The 24,241-nt window shown below is 43.6% G+C and overlaps 2 protein-coding genes across 3 annotated transcripts; both read right to left on the bottom strand.

Moving 5' to 3' along the window:
* Positions 1–2,073: 2,073 nt before the first annotated feature.
* On the bottom strand, positions 2,074–17,012 carry cd99 (CD99 molecule). 2 transcript variants are annotated; one of them, XM_015957806.3, is made up of 12 exons: positions 16,731–17,012; positions 15,956–15,988; positions 15,832–15,870; positions 13,451–13,495; positions 13,318–13,356; positions 11,546–11,593; positions 9,057–9,137; positions 8,525–8,557; positions 7,767–7,787; positions 3,713–3,829; positions 3,585–3,638; positions 2,074–2,430 (listed from the first exon to the last, which is right to left on the bottom strand). In XM_015957806.3, exons 1-12 carry the CDS (start codon positions 16,789–16,791, stop codon positions 2,402–2,404), a joined length of 600 nt encoding a protein of 199 aa, XP_015813292.3. In that variant the 5' UTR covers positions 16,792–17,012; the 3' UTR covers positions 2,074–2,401. The 2 variants fall into 2 exon arrangements, with proteins under 2 accessions (XP_015813292.3, XP_015813293.3); XM_015957807.3 differs by lacking the exons at positions 2,074–2,430; positions 3,585–3,638; positions 3,713–3,829 and adding an exon at positions 6,522–7,305.
* A 1,370-nt stretch (positions 17,013–18,382) lies between these two features.
* Positions 18,383–23,943, bottom strand: LOC107384515 (uncharacterized). Its single transcript, XM_054735989.2, has 8 exons — positions 23,834–23,943; positions 22,836–22,877; positions 22,392–22,622; positions 22,247–22,276; positions 21,951–21,989; positions 21,408–21,440; positions 18,996–19,139; positions 18,383–18,908 (listed from the first exon to the last, which is right to left on the bottom strand). Exons 1-7 carry the CDS (start codon positions 23,886–23,888, stop codon positions 19,039–19,041), a joined length of 531 nt encoding a protein of 176 aa, XP_054591964.2. The 5' UTR covers positions 23,889–23,943; the 3' UTR covers positions 18,383–18,908; positions 18,996–19,038.
* Between the last annotated feature and the right edge of the window lie 298 nt (positions 23,944–24,241).

The following is a 24,241-nucleotide window of genomic DNA, read 5'->3' as shown; positions in this document are numbered from 1 at the left end:
TCTTCTAGTTCATAAATCACTCAATGACTTCGGACCAAAATACATGTCAGATCTCATTCCTGTATAAACACCTAATCTGAGATCCCTTGGAAACAATCAGCTGGTAGAACCTTGGGTCAGAACAAAACATGGTGGAGATGCATTTAATTACTATGCTGCTTACATATGGAATCAGCTTCTCCATGACCTCAGATGTGCCCCAACCCTAGTGTTGTTTAAATCGAAACTAAAAACCCTCATCCGCATTTTAAAAACTTGTTACATTATCTCATCTGCAATCTGCACCGTAACTTTTGTTTTCCTCTACCTCTAAACTATAATTCTGTGTGTATTTTGTGTTTTAATGTTGTTTTCATATCATGTCCTGATAATTGTAAAGCACATTGAATTGCTTGTGTTTGAAATATGATCTATAATCAAAGCTGCCTTGCCTTTAGAGTGAATGTCATATGATGAGAACTAGAAGACAAGCACCGGTCTTCAATTCTTTTATACCGGACTAGGGTCCGCCTACTAAAGCTCTTCAGCGATTAGTGGCTTAACAGAGGAATTACCCCGATAGCGTGCCTTGAAGGGGGAAGCCGATACAAAATAGAACTGCTGCTCCAGACAGGATCCATCTCTGAACACATCCAAGAGGTGTGGATAAACCAGGTGTGATTCTAGCTCTGGGCTGCTGCACCCATCACCTGGACCCAGATAAGTAGAAGAAAAGTTTGTACTGAAGGTCACCCAACACACACGACACAGAAAATTGTACACAACTTTATTGAAACCACACACATAAAACATTAGAAACCAAAGGAATACTGAGAGGACCTAACACAGATTTAAAACTGACTTCAAACAGGAACTTCTACAATCACACAACAAGCATATGTAGGCAGCCAACTGGTTTAAAGTTATTTACAGCTAGTTTCAGCGTGTTTGCATCATGACTAGAATCTGATCTGAGCTGAGACTCCAACTGTCTGAAGCCTGGGGGCCTCACCTGGAAAACAACACAGGAACTGCTTTAATAAAGACAGAAAGCAGCATCATAGTGAGCAGGAAGCAGATACGCAGCCTCGGGGTGCCGGCAGGTTCCTCACCTGCGGCTTAGAGGAAAAAAAGGAGGGAAAAAACAAGTGAAAAGTTTTGCATGTTTTCTGACTATTTTTGTCCTAAAACTTTATTCCCCCCCCCCCCCCCCCCCCAAATAAAAACAAAACAGTTGCTTGTTTACATTTTGGAGGCTGGAAAGATTATTTTGTTAGAAAACAGCTCTTAGCTTTAAAAATCACCATGAAAGCAGCTGTTACAGTATGTCAGAATACACACACACACACACACGCACACTATACTTTTACTGTGTAGTCCTAATCAGCAGGTCATAGCTGAGCTCCTTCAACTAGACTGGCCCAATCCTAATTCTTGCCCTGTAGTTTTCTCCAAAGTGCACTAGGAGGAAGTGTGCATTAAGGCCTCACGTGTGCAAACAATTGCTGAATTGAGACATTGCATCACCAGTCGCAATGGATGCCGGGATGCTGGTCGCTGTGATGTCTAAAAGTTTTAGAGCATCAATTAATCATCCTAAAATGTACTACTTTCATTAGAAAATACATATTTTCATTTTCTTGAGCCTTTTCTTCCGCAGCAATGGATTGTGGGTAATACCCTTCACCCAAGTTCACATCGATGCAGACTTGGGTGAAGTGCGGATCAAGGGTGAAAAGGGTCAATTTCCACACTAGAGAATCAGGACACCCTACGCACTTGTACCCCTGGTCAGGGTTGCACAACTGAAGGGCACAAGTGTGGAAGTGTGAGTTTTGGGATTGGGCCACTCATCCAGCTGTATCAGACCAGACCAGACACATGAGTTACATGATCATCAGACCAAACCAAACGCAACAAGTGTCTGAGTATTTGCTTCATAAAACAAATAATCAGATTTTATGTTACAAGGTTTTAAACTAATGATTGTTTTAGGTTTTTGTTAAGAGAAGCTTTCAAAGTAAAAGTGGTTTCATGCACAACACCCACAGAAATGCTGGAATTAAAACACTTCTGCAAAAAAGATGAAAACAGTGTGTGATTAGGATTTAATTTGACAATTAAACCGAGACACAAATCTGGGTTCTGTTGATAAAGAAGGAATCTAAACGTTCTGCTTACAACAACAGAACCAGGAGCGTAAACTAGACCTGTGCTGTGACAGAGGAAGACAGCACAGTGACACCATGTGTACAGTGGATGCATACAGCAAAAGCTCGCTAAAATAAAAGCTTCCATTAAAGCTTGCCGAAGCAGAGAGAAAGAGTCACTGTCTTCCTGCTCTTATGCAAGAGGAGTTCATAGTTCTGGATGGTGTGAAGAGAGTGTTGATGAGAGGTTGGATGAAGATCTTCTGGAGCTTCTAGCTTGACTGGATCAGGGTGCTGAAAACTGTAAAGCAAAGGGGAGAGAGATGAAGAAGATGTTTCCACCAGCAGGGGGCGGGCTGCACACACTAAAGCAGCTTGTGACTTGTTTCAGATTTAATGCTAAAACTGTTAAACTTAGATTACTAATCACTCACATTTAGCTAAATGTATTGCATTTGTTATTTTATCTATTTACTAATAAACAGAGTGTGCACCAGATAGAATCCCCTGTCCCTTTAGGGCGGTGATCCCCAACTCCCATCACCGAGGGGCCGGTGTCCAGCGTGTTTTATTGTTTTCTCTGCTTCAGCACACCTGATATCAATCATCAGGTGATTAACAGGTCCCTGCAGAGCCTGAACCAAACAAGCAAAGGTTAGAGTAAAAGCTACACCTGTTTGCTCAGGCTGCTGCAGGTTAAAAACATCAAGTGTGCTGGATTAGGGAAACAACCAAAACATGCTGAAAGGGAGCTGGGGATCACCGGTCTAGGGGCTCAGTATAAACACAATGTTTTAATAACAAAGAACAAAGTAAATCTGTGTAGCTGAGACAAAGGCTGTGTGTGAAGCATCAGATTCCCTGGATCTGTCTTAAGCTTTAAAAGCACACAAATACATATAAACTACCCTCTCTACAGCCACAATTTATTAACGTTGCTCACAAGTCTGCTTAATTAGTGACGGTCAGGAAGAATTAGTGGTTCTTAACCAGGATATTGCATTAGAAACAATGAGTTTGGTTAATAGAACATGTTGGACTGGACTTCATATTTTGGAATTAAAAAGATTGAATGTTTCTACATGTTTTGGTCTCTAACTACCCACCGATCATTAGTGATTGATTTTCATGAAAATGTTTGTAAATTCTGATAAATGCCGTTCAGCATTACTACTAATTAGCAAAAATCCAAACCATTTACAGCATCATCATCCTGCTACAGGACTAAATCATCCATTCTGAAGCTGCTAAAGGCCCAAGGACTGCACTCTGAACATGCTTGCTCTACAGCACCCCCTACATAAAACAGGCTTGTTTATGTCTGGAGAACACGCTGAATAATCAAGGGTCATGTAACAGCAGCAGTGTGTGGATGAACCATGTGTTTAGCTACTGCCCCTCTGGTGCAGGACGGGGCGAGTGAGAGGACTAATGATGCAGCAGGCAGAAACTGACCTTGTGGTTCTGAGTGAGTACCCTGCTGACCTTTACCACTCTCTGGATCCTGACCTGAAGGGGGAGAAGAACTCTGATCAGAGGACTTTATCATCAGGGACACAGAAATGACACAGAGGAGCACTCACCCCCTTGCAGCTTGAAGCAAAGCTTCTTCTTCTGGTAGGCAAAGTAACTTGAGCCTGCTCCGACCACAGCTACCACCACAGCACTGATGATTCCTGCCAGTGGACTGGGAGCTCCATCTGCAAGAGGAACCAAACAAGCAAAGGTCAGAGTAAACGCTAAGCCAGTTTACTCAGGCTGCTGAGGGTTAAAAAGAGATGTTTTAGCCCTCAGAAGCATTAAAAAACTTCCAGCTCCACTCTTCTTCAGCTAGGCTCCTCTTCCTCATCCACCAGCTGATGGGTCAGCTATGACATGGGCCTCATTCTGGATATACTGGTTCTGTTTTCTGCAAGTTGGACCCCTAGACATTGTTTCACAGTGCTCTGTGGAGTAGATCTGAAACAACGAACATCATAAAGTCTCTAAGGAAGACTCAAGACTTCATTTGGACCACATGACTGGACCCGGCCCAGTCACAACATCAACCGTTTCACCTCCACCCGCTCAGCAGACAGAGAGAAGGAAGTAAAACAGAGCTGCATCAGTCATGTGTAACTCCATCTTTTACTGTGGGTTTCTATTATGTTCAAGTGTTAGATTAAGTCCTGATGTAAAGTGCTTCAGCTTACAGGTGTTAATTAAACCCATGGATGTATTAAAAGACAAAAGCCATCTAAGACTTTTACGAATCTGATGAATAAACACGGACTTTAATCTCCCAGACAATCATTTCTGTTGCTGATTAAATATATGCAACAGTGTGACGTACGTGTGCTGCAGATCAGAGCAGGAATAAAGGATTCATGTTGATTTATAACAAGATTATCCAGAACACCTGAGTGGCCAATCAGAGCATAGAGGGTCTAAAATCTAAAGAACCAATCAGAGTCATCGTCTTAAAACAAAGCAACCAGCCTGGTGCCCATGAGTAAGCAGGCAATGAGTCTCACTGATGGAATATCCTAGAGCTATAAAACAAAGAGGAAAATATGCGCGCACACACACACACACACACACACACACAGACAACACCCAGACTTCAGGGCGGAGCTGACACACAATATGGATGTGTGTGTGTGTGTGTGTGTGTGTGTGTGTGTGTGTGTGTGTGTGTGTGTGTGTGAGCGGGAGATCGACAGGTGAATTAGGGCATCATCTGAAGTGATGCGGATGCTGAACCGGTCTGTCGTGGTGAAGAAGGAGCTGAGCCAGAAAGCAAGGCTCTCGATTTACCAGTCGATCTACCGCCCAGACCTCACCTATGGTCGTGAGCTTTGGGTAATGACCGAAAGAACAAGATGGCAGATACACGTGGCTGAAATGAGTTTTCTCCACGAGGTGGATGGGCTCAGCCTTAGAGATAGGGTGAGGAGCTTGGACACACGGAGAGGCTCTTAGTAGAGAGGAGAGGAGTAAGTTGAGGTGGTTTGGACATCTTGTTAGGATGCCTCCTGGACGCCTCCCCAGGGAGGTGTTTCAGGCATGTCCTGCCAGCAGGAAGCCCCCTGGTCAACCCAGGACACGAAGAAGGTACATCTCCGAACTGGCCTGGGAATGCCTTGGGGTCCTGTCGGAGGAGCTGGTGAAGGTGGCCGGGGAGAGGACGGTCTGGAACTCCCTAGTTGGGATGCTGCCCCTCCGACCCGGACCCGGATAGGTGGAAGAAGACGAGACTTTGACTTCCATATATGACGCATCGGCATCTGCTGCTTTTTACGGCTTTTGAAACATTTTTTCCATTGCTGCTATGTCTGCCACATTAGCTGTGTTTTTACCATAATTTTTACATCCACTATGTCACAAACACGGTGAAACAAACGTCAAACCCAATGTTTGGAGCTTGTGTCACGGTAACCGGTGTAGCAGTAAACCCCGGTAAAAAAGTTGACAATAATAATAACTGTCTTGTTTTTATAAACATATATTATCTTGGTGGGTTTACCGTGGCTGCGGTGTAGGTGCGGTGACCCTTACCAGCCACCGTATCATCTGCTGAAGTTGTCGGCGGCACATGCGCACTTTGTTGTTTACAACCAAAATTTTCTTGAAGCTAAAGCTGAAATAATGGCCAAAGGAGGAGGCGGCAGCGCTCAGGACATTTATTATCCCACAAAGAAGACAAAGTGGGAAGTACGGGCATTTTTTGGATATTTGAAGAATGTCGAGGGACAGTTGATAGAAGACGGCTATCCTGTTTGCAGCACGTGCAGAAAAAGTGTCTGCGAAAGGCAGCAACGCTTCAAATCTCATGACACATCTGCGTGACCATCACCCACAACTCTACAGTCAACGCAAGGCAAGCTAACGTTAGCGTTTTAGCTAAAATACGTGATACGAGGATTTGGGTTGAGTGAGAATACAAAGAGTCCCTATATAAAGCAGCCGCAGCGCCGCTACCTGCATATAAACCGTGTCACGGACACCCCCATGTTGAAATGGCGCTATGCATTACGGGGATCCCAGGGGCAGATAAGAGTTGGTCTCTCTCCGAGAATAATTATGAATTTAACAATGATTACTGCCTGATGACATTTTCCCAAATCTGCAAAGCTCACTGGAAGGACACAAACCGAGGACAATACTTTCCTGATTTAGGGTTTATTACTCAAGTTAGGGTAAAAAAAAGTATCTGATTAGAAGGCTACTTGAGTACTGAGTATCATCTGTTCTAATATTTTTAAAATGATGACATCAAACAGACAAAAATTAAGAAGTTATGGGCAAATATTGCTATTTTAAAGAATAAAGGGGAAATATGTAAACAAATAAACAACATAATTACAAAATAGCACATTTTAGGCAAAATTTAGACACAAACTGAGGACAATGTTTTCCTGACATACAGGGTTTATTTAGTTGTCTGAAAATGTAACACGTTTAAAAAATACCACAATAATACCGAAAACCGTGATAATTTTGGTTACAATAACTGTGAGGTTAAATTTTCAAACAGTGACAACCCTAAGTCCAACAAGACAAGCATGTCCATTTCTTGAGTTTCTTTATCTTCTCTGACAATGAGAAGCGGATGTTGTAAGTCTGCAGCTTTCTATGCTAATGCAGTATTTCAGATTTGATGTCCCGTTTGCAAAAATAAAGGAACAAATATGAAATCATAAATCAGTCCCCGCCTGTGTAAGGAAGGCATCCAGCCTGAGTAAAATCAACATCAAACAACTAAGATCATCCAGCTTTTTCATAAACAACATAAAGCAACCAGTTTTTCTTTTTAGCAAGCAGTTCAGAAATCCCCCGGAAGCCGTTTTAATTACACAAATAAATAAGAACTGCAACCAAACAAAAGCAGGAAGAAATCTTTAGCCCAACGATTAGGATCCTAAAGACCACAACTTTAAGGTCCAAACTCTTTTCCTTAGGTCATGTGTGTCATTGTGTCCAAAGGAAGTCCATCAGATGTTAACGTTTAACCTGAGACATAAGCAACTGTCAGACTCAGGTGGACCAGCGGCTCATGGCAGGGCCTGCAGGAGGTTCTCTACCCTCTCTAACAAAGGGGTTAGGACCCGCCTTAGGTTGGACATCCAATAATAGACCTCCTCTGGCATGTTAGCATAAACCTTCTTCAGGATTTGGCCCCACACATGGTCTGGATCTGCAACGACACACAATCGTAGCAGGTTTACACCAGAGATACCAGACCAGGGCTGCTTCCCGAACCCTCTACAGCACACAACACCTCCTGCAGGAACATGAGCAACCCGATCAACACAACAAGCCCCCTCCACCACCACCACGCCAATAAAGCCTGCTCTAGAGAGGCAGTGCGAACAGTTTCCTCTGCAGAGAGAAACAGGAAGTTCCCCACATAAACGAAGGAGCACATCAGCTCAGGGGGGAGCCATCAACATTCCCAGCGACACTCAGATCACACAAACGCAGGAAGGACTGTTGGCCTTGAGGCTACACTAATCACTCTCTGGTGCTGAGCAACTGCTTGAGGTGGGGTCACAGCTAGAAGAAACTAACCACCTGAGCTTCTCAGAGAGCCAACGGTTAGGGGTCCCTGCAAAGGCTGATGAGTAGAGCTTCAGAAAACAGAGGAAAGACGTTTACCTTGAGGTTGATCAGCTCCCCCTGTGAGAGAAACAGAGCACACGTCAGTTCAGTAAACCAGAGCTGGCTTCATCTCTGCTGCTGAGAGGCATCTGAGATGTCCTCCTCCAGCTCTGACCCTGTTCTTCTGAAGGCCAGTGATCTGAGTCAGCCTTTAGCTGGTCCCGAGGAGTCTTACTGAGCACTTAAAGGGATTTTAGCAACATGCCTGGCTGAAAGACACTCTGGTATGTGAGCCAGGGGTTAAACCAACAACCCTATGATTAGTTGTTAGCCATTCCTCCTTTTTAAGGCAGTCCTCCTACATCAACTAAAATCTGGACAACTGCAATTTACAAGAGCTGCACACTCTCACCACCCATACTGTTACTATGGCCCAGTCCCAGGACCCACACTGCAGCCTTCTGCCAAGTGCACTTGGGAAGTGCACGTACGGCTACGACTCAGTGCATAGTTAGCATTGTGTCTTCAACTACAACTTCCAAAAAGGGGGCACCAGTCGCTGTTTGTGCTACTTTGCTGCTGGAAATTAAATTAAAACTGAACATTAAATGTTCTAAAATGCCAAGAACAAACACAAGTCCTACTAATTTTGGCTGAAATGTTGGACAAGTCCAGAGGAACCCAGCACCAGTTTTCTGTCAGAATCTGATACAACTTCAAGAAAACATTTAACCTAGTTTTGGCCTAGAAACTCTTCTAAGTTCACCATTAAAAGACTTTTTAAAAGCCTGATCTACAGAAGCACGTGAACGTACCCTGATGATCGGCGCCGGGGTCCACGGCATGGCCTGGAGGAGGAGAAGGCAGACAGAAAGGTTAGGAGAGTTTCTGATTAAAGCAACAGGGAAACTCCCGACTGAGCAGTTTCATATCATTTCAGAAGCACACGAGATCAAGGCTGTTTGCTGTTCCCTCTTCACACGTATTAGCGGAAACACCAGATCCAGTTCATCCCAGGTCCTGCAGCTGAAACCAGCCATGTGGTTCTGATTAGAGGCACAAGACTCTGGCTCCTCCTCTCGAGGGTTTTCAGTGAAAAAACAACTAACTTATCTCATGTTTGAACAAAACAACAGCACAGAAACAAACTGTGTTACCATGGAAATCAGAGGGGAAACAAAAGGAGGGGTGGATCTGAATGGATCCAAGCTGAATGAATAGTTCCTGTTTTATGGTTGTTTTTTATATCTGTGAATCTGAGATATTGCTGGTGTCAAAGCAGGACAGAAGCCTGTTGCCTCTCATATGGAGGTTCTGTCCCAGCAGAGGTATCAGCAGAGGTCTCACCTCCTGAGTGGCCTCCATCAGGCTTGTAGTCCCCTCCTTCACTCACGTCTAACAGGTCAAAATCACCAAAAGATCCCCCGCCTGTAAGAAACACCCACAGTCTCACAGCAGGATGGTACAGGACCTAGTTCTGCTTCTCATTAGGCACACTCTCATGCACACCATGGACGTCACTAGGATTGAGAGATGGGGGGGCTTAGCCCCAAGAGCTTGACTGAATATTTTAGTCACACCGTGCAAAAAGTTTGTTAATTAATTAATTATTTGAAGAGCATTTATTGATATATGGAGTAAAGGAGGTGTCCTAGAATTAACAATTAAAGACAAAATAACTGTAAATAAAAACTATCCGGCAAGTATTCCTCTTTAAAAGTTTAACTGTTTCAGGAACGGGCAGAGTGTCTCTTTTTGGAAGTCAACATGTGGTCACCCTAATCATGACACTAAAGCCTGGTTTATGCTTCTCCGTCAGCTCCGCAAGGGACAGACACGCACGGATTGACGGAAGCGTTTTGCTCTTTTACTTCTCCGTCTCCTGGGGAGTGTTGCAAAGCAATTGCCCGGCAGGACAACAGAGGGCGTAGCGCTGTTCTGTGGTATCCTGTCATGTATCGGTCCAGGATCGTGTGTTTATATTGTTTTTTGTGTATATAAGAGACTTTTAACACGGACATATTTGTCTCTCATTCTCCCATCGCTTCATGCACCCCCCACCTCTAAACCCACATTTCCTGTCATTTCCGTCCACAAATAAAATGCTTGCTGCGCATCTTTTCACTCCTCCAGTCACGGACGGATGAAACGTTCATATTTTTAGTTTTTTCGCGAGGTATTCTACAAGCTTCTCCGTGTCTGCCGTTAGTTATCCTCGGCTCTCTTTGCAATGGCGGCGCTGCAAACAACAGCGGCATCCTGACCAATCACAAGCTTGCGTAATCCGTCTCGTTCGACGGATGTTTAAAAAAGTGGGCTCGACTCCGTACGTACTTGCGTGCCTGCCAGAGCCCTACGCAAGGACGGATAATGGCGTTGCGTGTCTCCGCACTGACTGTTGATTGGCTGTTTTCCTGGAAAGAAGTATTTGCTGGACATGCTTTGATTGGATGAAAGAGAACTGCCAGTGATTGGCTGATGGAGATGCTGCTTTGCTCTGTGGGAGTTGGGGAGCAGATTTTTTTGTACAGAAGTAAACTCTCAATAATGTCCAACCCACACTCAGGTATATATTCATTTAAGTAAAGTTGATCCACAGTTTAATTTAATCACCTCAGGCACAATTCAGTCTCTCTCTCTCTCTCTCTCTCTCTCTCTCTCTCTCTCTCTCTCTCTCTCTCTCTCTCTCTCTCTCTCTCTCTCTCTCTCTCTCTCTCTCTCTCTCTCTCTCTCTCTCTCTCTCTCTCTCTCTCTCTCTCTCTCTCTCTCTCTCTCTCTCTCTCTCTCTCTCTCTCTCTCTCTCTCTCTCTCTCTCTCTCTCTCTCTCTCTCTCTCTCTCTCTCTCTCTCTCTCTCTCTCTCTCTCTCTCTCTCTCACACACACACACACACACACACACACACACACACACACACACACACACCATTTAAATACATATTATTAAGGATTGAGAGGCTATGAACCAAAGCCGAAGACAATATAAAATAGAGGTGAAGGTTTATGCATTTAACAATAAACTTCTTAAATGATCATCAGAGCTGCTGTAAAATCTATGCTCAGCAGCAGCAGGATGTTTATGCTCACATAGTTAATGTTTTTTCCAACATCATGCCCACTTTTAAGTGGATTACTCCTCTTTTGACGTTTAATTTCTTGTGTTTGTCTCTCCTCCTCTATGGACCTACCTGTCTGTTGGAGCATGCAACCACTGTTTGGTCAGCTGCTGCTGTTGCCAATCATTGCAGAAATGTGCATGGTGTCGGAAAACTCTTCCCTAATTTTTCTCTCCTCTGCCTAAGCTGATGGTGCCTAGCAACAATGATGCGCCTTTTGCGAGAAATGCAGCCCTTCATGGAGTGCGTGCCAGACTGTGGATAACTGGTGTTTGAGGATAAACAGATATTTTTAAAGAAATCTGATAATTCGACTAATGAATACCTGCAAAAATTACCGGTACGCACTGAACCTTAGAAAAAAGTGCCAGGATGCTGAAAGGCTGTAATTATATGTGGTGGCGGCACTGGTGCAGCTGCGTACTGAAGCACTGCTCTCTGTCCCTACAGGACAGGAGTCTGATAAACTGAAAATCAGCACCTGATCATCATGATCAGTTCCTGACAGCCAGTTTCTCCCTCCATGGCACACCCCGCGCACCCATCGCTCACTGTGCGCTTAACTGAAATAAAAAAATAAAACAATAATAATAAATCCACCTAAAACGACCCTGACAACATCAGCGATGCACACACGCACACACACACACACACCTACCTTCTACTGGTGTCATGTAAGCACTGTTCACTGGGCTCAGAAACTATGTTGATAGAGCAACTCACCTCCTCCACTCTTAGGAGGCTTGACAGCAGGCTTCTCTGTTGCTGGGTCTGTAGGCACAAACAGACCAGAGTAAATGTTCAGGTGTGTGTGTGTGTGTGTGTGTGTGTGTGTGTGTGTGTGTGTGTGTGTGTGTGTGTGTGAGAGACATAACATCATTGTGAACCAATGAATTAATCACACAACAACAGTAACGATGCAACTTTTTTGTGCAGTCAGAGGACGGTAAGTTAATTCTGTCATCTTCCATCGATTCATCCATCCATCTTGATTCCATCCATCTCAGAGTTTTTCCAAACACTGACTCAACAAGCTGTGCCACCCTGCTGATTTTTCCCACTGCAGTGCCACCTTAATGCCGAATGTGTTGTCTCCAACACGTTTACGTACTGATTCACTGTAACTCCTCAATGCCATCCAAAAACTCAGTTATTGAAAAGTGTGCAAAGTGTTATTATGATCATTCCTCTTCTACTGTTGCAGGAAGCAGAAAGTTGAGCCTCTCAATCCCTCTGTCCCCCTCACTCTCTCACACACGTACGTGTGAAGAGAAGAAAATCAGCAGCAGAGAAGAGAAGGAGTGTAAAGCAGCAAAATATGTCTAAACGAAGACATTCCTGGATTATAATGTCTCCACAGAGGTTACTGGATGGTTTTGAGTCCATTGAAGAAGCTCTGTCAAAAGAGCGCAGCCTGGGAATCTACTGTCAAGAACCGTGACTGCTGTTCCATCGGGGCTATGACAAGTGAAGAGAAAAGCAGAGAGGGAACTAAAACATATTTTCTTTGTACAAAAGAGAAATTGTAAAGGGCCTGTAGAGTTCAACAACCCCCCAAGGTGCTTTACAACCATTCACACACTGATTGTGACGAGCTACATTGTTACCTGGGGCACTGACAGACACGAGACACCGCAGGTTCCATAGTTCCATAAAGATTATGAGGTGATTCACAAGAAGAACAAAACCAAAGAAATTATTAAAAATGGGGGAAAAAAGACAGAATTGGCAGAAAAAGCAGCAACAAAAAAGCTAGCAAGGAAAGAAAGGATGAACAGAAGGTCACACTAAAGCCAGCCTAAAAAGGTGAGCTCTCAGCTACTTTTTAAAGGAGACCCCCGAGTCCACTGGTCTCAGGGTGCTTGTCCATGCAAGGCCCCAAAACCAGAACCAAGATCTTTAAAGAGCAAGTCACCTCCAAATCACTGTTTTTTTTTGCTGATAAACTATATAAAGGAGTGTCTAATCGTGCTGCAGACACGTGTCGTCAATAATTTGGCAGTTCAGTGCATCTTAGTTAAAATTAAAATATTCTGCCTAAAACTGTCAGTGTTGCGCCGTCGTCAGGGAAAAATTCTGCACTGTATTTGAATTTAAATCTGCCACCGCTATTGGCTAAGATGTATGCTATGATGTCATCTGGTACATTATGATGTCATAATGCCATTGTGAGCCTGTGTGTGTATTTGTTAGCAGCTCCGCCCTCTCGGTCTGCCAAGTAACAGCATTTGTTGCATTTTTCAAACATGAAGTGGAGTGAAGTAAGTTTTTTGTAGGAGGTGACTTGCTCTTTAAAGGCTTCCCCAGGTCTGCAGACTCATGGTTAGGCTGGTTAGACAAACTCACAAGAGTAGAGCTGGGTTAAAACTGTATTTATCCTCTTGAATCTGAGGTCCATGTCAGCTGGACCTTTCTCTCCAGTACCACCAGAGGTTCTACTGTTGTAGATCTCTAAATAATCAAATGTGGATCAGAGGATCCCGGCTCAGTTCTACCTGGATGAAGGGCATCCCCCAGGTCAAATCCATCACCACCTGTAACAGAAAGCACATCTACAGTTCAACATCGGTTCTCCTGCAATGAAGCTTGAAAACACAAGAAGGTCACCGGGAATTGATTTCAACCCACCAGAATCTCCAAAACTTGGTTTCTTGGGTTTTATAGCTGGTGCCTCTGTGAAAACAAGAGTGATTTATTAAAAGCTTAACCCCGTGCTTCCAAAGTAACGCCTCCTGAAATGAAGCTGTGGTCCAAAAACGTTGGCTGACCGCCATCCTCCAGGCAGAGGTCTATGGTTGTTTACTGTTGCCTAAAGCATCAAAAAGGGTTTTCCTACGTGATCTGGATGGGTGCAGTTCGTTTTGAACGTCTTTCCCAACAGTCCCTGCTACATACGTTGCGGTTCCTAGCATGCTGACCCAGGCTGGAAACGCGAATGTTGGCCACTGATTGGCTAGGGGGTGGAGTCACTGGTCGCTCCAGAGCTTCCTGCCTGAGGCCGTTTCTTTGTTCAGAGTCTGACAAAAAGCCAAAGACTGAGCAGAATGTTCAAGATCACCGCCATTTCTGTGTAGTAGAGATCACCTCACACTGCTAAATCTCTAAATAATCAAATCTAATTAACTAAATAATCATATCTTAATCACCCTGAGCTTTTGGTCTCGAAAAAAGACGACACCCCCTCTGGCATGACAACAAGCTCACCCACTTTTGCCACGGAGCTGGCGGGCAGAACCACTACACTGAGGTGAGCTGATTAGACCCACGCTGTACCGAGCCGTTCTCCACCGGGTGGTGCTGTTGGAAATACGACTGACACGGAGTTTAGCGGAAACAGCTGCTTCATTAATAATTTGATCCAGTTAAACCTGAAACCAGAACCCTGCAGACTTCTCCTACTGGGAGGATCCAGGATAAAAATGGGACCTGTTTCAAACCAGTCTGACCAGTACCAACACTGCTCCACCTGATCACTGCAGCTAAAGGCTGATGACAATAAAAACACCTCACCAAGCCCCAGGTCAGATAAACGGAAGCTCTCTGAGGACCACCAGGACCAGCAACAGGCCCGCTGAGAACTGGTTTCTTTGTTAACCCACCTTCAAAAGCCCCGGTGGAATGCTCTAAAACCAGTTTCATTTGATTGGTTGCTCCTTGATAATGACGAGCTCTGTATGATGAAGACCAAACTATGAGCATCCAACTGTATGGATGGGTCATCCCGACCCAAAGTAGCTGTTTAAATCTCCAGAACCAGATGGAACCAGCCGGGATCAGGAAGACCAATCTAAACCAGCTAGTGTTCTACTGGTAACACTGGTTGTTTATAAGAAATCCAACATCAGGATTACCTGGAATCGGGTATGAATGAGAGAGTGAATGGGTGAATCTGACATGTGGTGTAAAGAGCTTTGGGTGGTCAGAAAGACCAGAGAAGCTCAGGATCTAAAAACCCCTGACCCAAAAGCACCTGGTGGCCCCAAAGAGCAGACAGACCGGGCCAACTGGGGCTAGAATGGAGGTGTGGTCAGTAGGTAACTGGGGTACTGACACCCAGGTCTGGGTGAACCAGAACCAGTCCAGTTGGGTTCTGATTAGAACCCACCACTAACATTTAAACAGTGTGCAGTAGACTGGTGGGATGGTTCTGGTTTATTAACCAGTTGATTCAGGCTGTCAGCAGCTGACTCAACTCATTTATTTTAGATAATGGAGCCTTAGACCAGCAGAGACCAGGATGATGAGCTGAAGAGTGAAGAACCGATCAGTTAAGTTGACCTCTGACCCCATCCTGTCATTTCTAAAGATTATTCTGATCACATGAGGTAAACACAAGTGTTGCTGCTGATTTAAAGATACTGATGAGACTGAGAACATCTGAAGTTTCTGAATCAAAGATGAAACTCTTTGTGATTCAGTTTCCGTTTCATTAAGTCAGAATGAATGAAAACACTCCCTGTTTGGAGGTTCAATGATCCAAACAAGTCCTGGTCTGGTGTGACCCAGACGGGAGGATAATTCAATTCAATTCAAGTTTATTTATATAGCGCCAAATCACGACAAGAGTCGTCTCAAGGCCCTTCACATAATGAACATTCCAATTCAGGTCAGTTCATTAAGCCAATCAGAAATAATGTTTCCTATATAAGGAACCCAGCAAATTGCATCAAGTCACTGATATGATAATTATGTCTGATGTTCCTTCATCCTGTCGCTGATTCAACAGGAACACATCTCCATGACTGATGTCAATGTTGTTGTCGTTATTGTTGTTGTTAGCCTCAAGGGCAAAATGCCGATTATCACTTGTAAGTCGCTTTGGACAAAAGCGTCTGCTAAATACATAAACATAAACATCTGTGTTTGTGTTTTTGCTGTGGAGCAATCAATCGTGTAATAAATGCTGAATAAAATGCTGAAACATCATGCATGTGTGTGTGTGTGTGTGTAGGTGCGTATGAGAAGAGGAAAAATTGCTAACAGTAAGAGCAATTTGAACCGGTACTGACCGCCTGCTTTGGGTTTCTCTGTGGGCTTTGGGGTTGGTTCTGAAGGAGGAGAGCAGAGTTACTGGAACTGTTTGGTACCAAACACCAGATCAAGAGTTTGCCTCCAGAGAGAAAGAGGGCTCACCTGGATCATCGAGGGCATCAAGCAGGTTAAAATCTGCAGGTAGAGGACAAGAGGACACTTTAGGACTGGACAGAGGACAAGGATCTAACTTCAGTCTGCATTCTTGACCTTCACGAACCAACACAACTCATCTTTGACAGAGTCAAAACACATGTCCTAAAGGACGTTCTGCTATGTATTGCATTTATTTGGCAGGTTACCATGGCAACAATGGCCTACTGACAGACAGGGAGAGCCCCTCTGAACAGTCTGAGTCTGGCACACACACACACGCGCACACGATTAAAGAGAATAATGACTCAACCAGAAAAAATCTGATAGTTTTACATCACTCAGTGCATGCCATGCAGAGAACAGCAACACGCCTGAGGTTTCCTCTTCCTGTCACACACACACACACACACACACACACACACACACACACACACACACACACACACACACACACACACACACACACACACACAATGAAAGAGGTGAAAGATCTGTATTTCTAAACGTTTGACTATTTAAGGCAGTCAGACTGAATATACTTAATAATAATAATAATAACAATAATAAAATAATAATAATGATAATATGGGCCCGACGGGCCTCTAGGATCAACCCACACAACTTTGCTAACTGGGCCTGTGACCAGAACCCTCCACCAGGTCACGTCAGTCGGAACCAGAACATCTAGCTGTGACGTCACTTTAACGGCGTTCACAACAGAACGCACCACAACCATAACCCAACTATGGAACAAGCGTGTGTTAAAGAAGTCGGAGCTTACCTTGAGCTAACGTCCCGGTAACGAGAAGCAGCAGCAGAACTATTCTTAAAGTAAACTTCATGGTTCGGTTCCGTCCACTCCTGCTGCTTCTTCTGTTTACTCCCGACTGTTTTTAACTCCTTCTTCTTCTGTGGTTTTGTCGTGTTTTTGTCCTGTTTGGTTATTGTTTAGGTGTGATTTTGTTCTGCTGAGCCGACCTAAAGCTCCGTTGGTGTCCTGTTACAGACTGACTCACGCTGGGTGTGGTACCCATAAGTGGTACCAACTGGGCCGGGCTCAGGCGTTGGGTGGCACCGGTGTTGTGTCGATATATGTTCCCAGCCATAACTGTGTCTCAATGTAGTAGTAGCCACTAAGCGTCTCCTTTCTAAGGTGTAAACATTTTCTACAACTATAAAACTAAACTTTCAGTCACAGTTGTGTTAGTTTTCTACAGACGACAGTAACAAATCCTCTTTATGCCTGTCCTGATCTGTTTGGTCTAGTATGATCTTCCTAAAAGTGTCTCGATACCACTGGAACACGTAAAACCGTAGCAGAGTAAACGCAACGCACGTTTGCGCCCTCTGCTGGCTAAAGCTTGGATTATGCTTGACGCGTCCGTCAGGTCCGCACGGCTACGCGCGGAAAAGTTGCGTCATTTTAACAACCACGCCCCTCCACCGCGCCTCCGCACGGCCCAAACTTTTTTATGGTCATGGTCGACGCACCCCCCAGCCCACACATCTGGGGGGGACATGGGGGGACATGGTCGGGACATAGAAGGGGGTGCGCAGCTAAATAAGTTAGGGAACCGCTGATCTAAAACAATTTTACCATTAAAACACAAAGATTTCAGTCAAGCACTTAGAGTTTGGTTATGTTTTCCACCCATTTGAGTTTGTTCAAAGTGTTCAGAGTTTAACTGTTTTTACCGTGCAGGCCAAAAGCTTGGACACACCTTCTCATTCAACTTACTGTTTTCTATACTTTCATGACCATTTACATTGGGAGATTCTCACTGAAGGCTTCAAAACTATGAATGAACACATGTGGAGTTATGTACTTAACCAAAAAATAAATAAATAAAACATGCTTTATATTCTATTTTCTTCAAAATAGCCACCCTTAGCTCTGATTACTGCTTTGTACACTCTTGGCATTCTCTCAATGAGCTTCAAGAGGTAGTCTCCTGAAATGGTTTTCCAACAGTCTTGAAGGACAACCTTACTAATTTAAAAAACATAACTATTCTGCCATGAAGATACATTTAAAATGTTAAAATATACGAAAAAAAATATTCTTTCACCTTTTCCTTGATTTGTATTTATATGTTTTAGCAAGTGTTAAGATATTTTTTTTCTTGAGAAAAAGTGGTTTTATCTGCCTTAAATCAGTTTTTGGCACAACACCGGTCCCAGAGGGAGCATGAATACCTCTGAAAAGCACTGAAAGTGAAACGTACATTGTGAGTGAAACTTTTCAAAAGCACAGAGTCAATCACAAGTCTGTGTAGTTTACTGTCTGGGATTTTGTATAAATCTCTGGTCCGTTGATCGTCTCTAATCCACACGTCTCCATGTTCCATTCAACTCTTTGAGCCAGAACCAGAAACTTTGTTTAGACAAGTGACATGTTTTATTAACAAAGAAACCCATCTAAAACCTTGTCAGATTACAAAGGACCAATTGATTCCTCTAACTGAATAAAGTCATTCACAATCTCCTTAGACTTTGGTGAGAAGTCAAATAGTACCTCTGGAATCACATTGACCAGCTAATTATCCCCTGATAATAGATAATAGATAACTGTTGATGATTGCTGCATCCAGATAAGATAGGTGGTTTTTAGACCACTTTAGAGGATGTGAACAGTCCCTGTCATCATTTTACTGACTCATTAGTATTTATGAACAGATCTTTATCTTTGAGCTCTGACTTCAGATTTATCACAGTCATGATCAAATGAGTCATTTATAAAGTTCATATGGGAATATATTAGACATATGCAATTTGCTGGGTTCCTTATATAGGAAACATTTTTTTCTGATTGGCTTAATGAACTGGCTTGGATTGGAATGTTTATTATATGAAGTGCCTTGAGATGACTCTTGTCGTGATTTGGCGCTATATAAATAAAATTGAGTTATTGATTTGAATATTCAGAGTGGCATCATCTTCTCCTCTCTGGTCTTCTTGCCTGAAAACAGAGGATAGGATTCAGTTACCAGCATGATCAAGGGAATGGATGGATGGATGGAAAATAATCACCAGAGATGGAACAGACCTGGAGGTCCCAGAGACCCTCAGGGACCCATCCTGTCAGCCTGTTAGGACATTGTCTTAGCAACCAGCTGCAGCAGCAGATGCAGCTGCTGGTCCTGTTTCTCTATCACCCTGCCCAGTCTTTGGATCACAGTAGCCTGACAGTCTGTGGAAGAGCTCAGATTTCATCATAGTTCTCACAGGCCCAAAGTTAAACAGATGAACGTCTGGTTAAACATCACAAGTGCTCTCCCTGGATCTATTAGGGTTCAGAGGAGCAGAAAGACCCAGGAGGTGGTCCTAAAGAATCCACCATGTCTTCATGAGTTTAAAACTGTTCCACCTAAACAGATCGAAGTTTCCCAAGTTTATAATTAAAGACCAAAACTACCAGTCAGTTCATTTTTCTCTGCATCTTCAAAACATTTTGGTAATCACAGAGATGATCTGCAGTTTGGGATACAAATGGATGGATTATGTAGTAATCTATCCTGGCCATGATACACTGGATCAGCTCTATATGCTTAGGGGGGCTCTGTGGGGGTACCAGGCCCTCTGATAGGCTGCTAGCTCTCCGTATGACCAGTGTCAGAGCTTGGTTATAGTGGTTTTCTCCACGTTAAAGGGGAACTAGGCAGTTTTAGCTTGTTTTAGCACCCCCTAGTGTCTGTTTGTTGAATGAAAAGCAAAACCTTTCTCTTGCTATGCATTCATCTTTTTAATACCTTAACTTTAACCTCGCCTCTGTCAGTGCACCCCAGGGCAGCTGTGGCTACATCGTAGCTCATCACCATCAGTGTGTGAATGTGTGTGTGAATGGATGAATGATACACTGTAGTGTAAAGCGCTTTGGAGTCCTTACTCTGAGAGGTGCTATACAGGTCATTTATCATTTACTCTAACAGCTAAAACTTCTCCCAGCCTTCATCGGTGTCTACAGGAGGGATTAATCACTAAATGAAACTAATCAGCTGTGTTCATGATGTAAAACATGCTGGAAGCAGACTGTCAGCTGGTCTTGGAGCCCGACCAGGAGCCCCAACAAAACGGGCCACCATTCAGAAGTTGTGAATGGAATATTCTGATTTAAGCTTATAATTGACTCCTATGTTAAACATACTACACATCAGGAATAAACATGTTTACAGTCTGGTACAAAATACTTTTTTAGGTTCAATACTTCGAGTTTACTATAATTACAACTTTGAGAGGGGTAAATGTTTTGTTACTCGTCTCTTTAGATGTCATTAAATCTTGAAATAATTAATACTTAAGGGCATATTTATTTGATTGACAGGTAGCAAATGAGACGTTAGCATAAGCGACTCGCTGTCCTGTTTGGTCCAGGGAAGGCTTCAGCCTCACGTTAGAGTGGTACAGCCAAGAAGGCAGGGGGTAGCAGGGTCACCCAACCTCGGTTTGCTAGCTGAAACTGCCCACCAACCTCCGTTAGCTTCAGTTAGCTCGCAGCTACATTGACTCAGAGTTTGATGGGTGTCAATCATCTGCCCCCACCCTCACAGCCCCACTCTGAGCTCCTTTTTTTTTTTTTTCCAGGAGTGATGAGATGTTTGGAGCAGTCAAAATGGAGGTGTTGGGAGCTGCCTACTGGGCTTCAATTCAGCTCTTCAGAAACGTTTGGGCGACAGAGGGTTCATCGATTATATACAGTTAATTGGTAGGATGTAAAAAACACACTAATCACATTTTCATTCAAAAACTCATGAAATTTAGCTGAAAAAGTTGTATTTAAAGCTAAAAATAAACTTCTACCAGGAAATATTAAAAAGCTGTCCACTGCAGCATGAAGTGAAAAATTAAATTCAGAAAACACAGTGTAAGCCCGACTAAAATCCGTTTTGTGTTTCAGTGTATGGGGTTAATTGTGGAATAATTTGGAGGGGACGCTCGGGGACTGTCTGACTATTACACAAGAAACAGTTTATTATTCTTGCAAGATACAGAACAGATTTGGACACATTGTTAGAGGGTGCACATGTTGATTTACTATTTGGTGTGTACCTTAGCTGGTACTGTGGAGCATTCTATGGTTGAGTTTGTATGATACATAAATATTAATATTGCTGAATTGTGGCATTGATTTGGAAGCCTAATTAATAAATGACACAGAATTGATAGGAAGGGGTGGGTTACAATAACATTTTTACTTCCTCCCACTCCTTTTTAGGTTATCTAAATTCATTATTTATTAAGAGGTTTGTATTTTCTCCAGTTATTGTATTTTCTTTCATTCTGTTTGCATATTTAGATTTTTTTATTTTTACATGTTTGAAATACTTCCTAAACTAAAGAGAAAAATATCCATTTATATGAGTTTTTATTTCAGATGAAACAACAGAGTCATCAAACAACTTTAGCCACCATCCTGCTCAGGTCTGGTTCTGATCCATGGGATGTAAAGTAGTAGACTCACCTCCTCCACTGGGTGGATCACTGGTCTTTAAAGCTGTGAACACAACAGATGGTTAATGTAAGAACACTGGGTTTACCTCTGGGTCAGCAGCATCCAGATGTGATCCTGGATGGCCACTGTCCTCCTGCTCTAACACACCAGATTCAAGTTCCTGGTCAGGAGGTTCTCAAGTTCTACAGAAGCCTGTTAATCAGCTAGTCAGGTGTGAAGAAACATCTAAAGCCTGCAGGCTAGTGGTCCTTCAGGACCAGGACTGGACTCTACTTCTCAGAGCCAGTTCTCAGGTTTGCAGAGTCTCCCATTTGGCCCTGAAACAGGAGATTTAAATACCTTAGATGTCCACATGGTGTCGCCCTTAATCCAGCTATTTAACCTTCCATGTACCTTTAGAGCCAGAATCTACAGTAGTTTGCTACATAAGATCCTGAATTAATACTCAAAGCCCTTCAAGATGTGGTCATTTACACAACTGAAATAAATATCCTCCTAAAAGTTTGAGTGACAAAGAGGGTCTGGATTCCATAAATGTCAGAGTTCCTGTACCTGGATAAAAAGCATCCTCCAGCCGGAACCCAGTATCACCTGTACACACACACACACACACACACACACACACACACACACACACACACACACACACACACACACACACACACACACACACACACACACACACACACACACACACACACACACACACACACACACACACACACACACACACACACACAAACAGATCAGAGTAGGAGTGAGAGATTTCTGTGTGTGTGTGTGTGTGTGTGTGTGTGTGTGTGTGTGTGTGTGTGTGTGTGTGTGTGTGTGTGTAATGCTGTACTCACTTGATTCTGTTGGTGTTGATGCCATGACAACTGAAAATGAGTAAAAACAGGAAGTTAGAGTGACTTCATAATGAAACAGAACCTGGTTCTGGTTTAGAGAAACTAGTTCAATAATCCAATTATCTGATAAGCAGCTGCTGGGTACCTTGAACCAGACTGTTTGGCTGACCAGCTCCAGGACTGACACCAGGACTAGCTCCTGGATGGGATCCAGGACTGACCCCAGGACCAGCTCCAGGACTGACACCAGGACTAGCTCCTGGACGGGATCCAGGACTGACCCCAGGACCAGCTCCTGGACGGGATCCAGGACTGACCCCAGGACCAGCTCCAGGTCCAGCTCCTGGACGGGATCCAGGACCAGCTCCAGGACCACCTGAAAATTTTGACAATCAGCCAAAAGTTTAGACCAGCATAAATACAACAGATGAACTGATTGTCAGGTGATTGAAATCAAACTCTCTGAAGATTATTCATTTTAAAATGATTCGTTTGAAGATAAAAGCTCCAGAACCAAGACAAGCTTCTAGAAACCTCCTGGTTCTGATAAAATGTTCTGTGTGATATTGTAGTTCCCCTGAGTTTTTACCAGTAGGCTCGCTTCTTCCAAGGATTTTGTCCCAAAAATGTCCTGTTTGAAACACAAAAACAGACTGTCAGCAGATGAACATCAGAATCCAAACTAAGAACCTCCTGAACTTGTCATGGTCTGCATCTGCGTCTCCCCTCATATGTCTCCTTGTGTTCTCCATCCCTCTCTAGGTTCTCCTTTTGTGTCTCCTAGCACTCTCATGTGTCCTTGTCTGCGTCTTCCTCATGTGTCTCCTGGTGTTGCCCATTTGTCCCCAGATCTTCAGCCCTCTAGGTTTCCATCCTCAGGTATCCTCCTCCCAGGTCCAGTGCTCCCGTGGTCCCCTTTAATCACGCTCCTGTAGTTTTTCTTTCTGAAGTGTTTTCCTTTAGTTTCAGCTTCCCCCTTAGATTATTAGTTATGTTTCCTGCTCTTCTTGTCTTTAGGTTTTACTCTTATGTCATGTTAGTTTCCTCCCTGATTAGTAATTGAGTTCACCTGGTCTCTCTCTCCCCACACACCTGCAGCTCATCTCCCTCCCATCCTCCCCAGTGTATAAAACCCTGTCTGTGTCTTAGTGTTTTGTCGGTCCAATGTTTGTTGTCAGCGTTGTCTCGTTCCCTCTCTTGTCTCTAGATTTTGATGTCTCCAGGTCTACTCTTTAAAGGAGTCTTAGTCTCTAGGTCTCAAAGATTTTTCTTATTAGGATTTTGGATTTATGTTTTTGGCTTCCTACCCCTTTGGATAATTTTTGTTCACATCAAAATAAAGGGATTCTCTGCATTTTGGGTCCAAACCTCCTCCTAGCTCACATCGCGACAGAGCTCATCACATCAACACCACGTTTCACAGCCTTAGTGAGGACATTCATGTTCACAGTTCATCAAACAGAAAAAACAAACCATTAAAAAAGAACACCACACTGAGAGTAAACAGCAAGCCAGCTGTATGATCTGTTCTCTGATTCTTTCAGCTCTGTCAGAATTTTATGATCAGCTGGAGAAGATGTCTCTTACCTTCTACTGTTATGGCTCCAACAGCCAGGAACAGGAGGACAGCTGTCTTCATCATGATGACTAGAGCTTCACCCACAATCAAATTGCAGCAGGTTTGACTGCGGACCCAGACTCAGGAAACTTATAGGGCAGACTGGGTGTGTTCGCCATTACAACATTCAGACTGGTAAAACAACGCCATTCACATTTAGCATGATTAGAGAGGGTTAGTGGTGAACATGGTGTTTGTCTTGTGTAACACTGGAGGAGCCTCCTCTTGGGTTTGTTGACACCTTCTGAATAAAAGACTTGGAAGCAACACGCTCTGATGTTTCTGGTTACTGAAGCATCTAGAAGTCAGTACCAGCTCTGCAGCTAATCTGCTACCACCAGGTGAGTCAGTCTAAAACCAGATGTCAGTGTGTTTCA

The sequence above is a fragment of the Nothobranchius furzeri genome, chromosome 3 (assembly GCF_043380555.1).
Source record: "Nothobranchius furzeri strain GRZ-AD chromosome 3, NfurGRZ-RIMD1, whole genome shotgun sequence".
In the NCBI taxonomy this organism is placed as follows: Eukaryota; Metazoa; Chordata; class Actinopteri; order Cyprinodontiformes; family Nothobranchiidae; genus Nothobranchius; species Nothobranchius furzeri.
The sequence above is the reverse complement of the archived record's forward strand: the minus strand, read 5'-3'. Positions and strand labels throughout refer to the sequence as shown.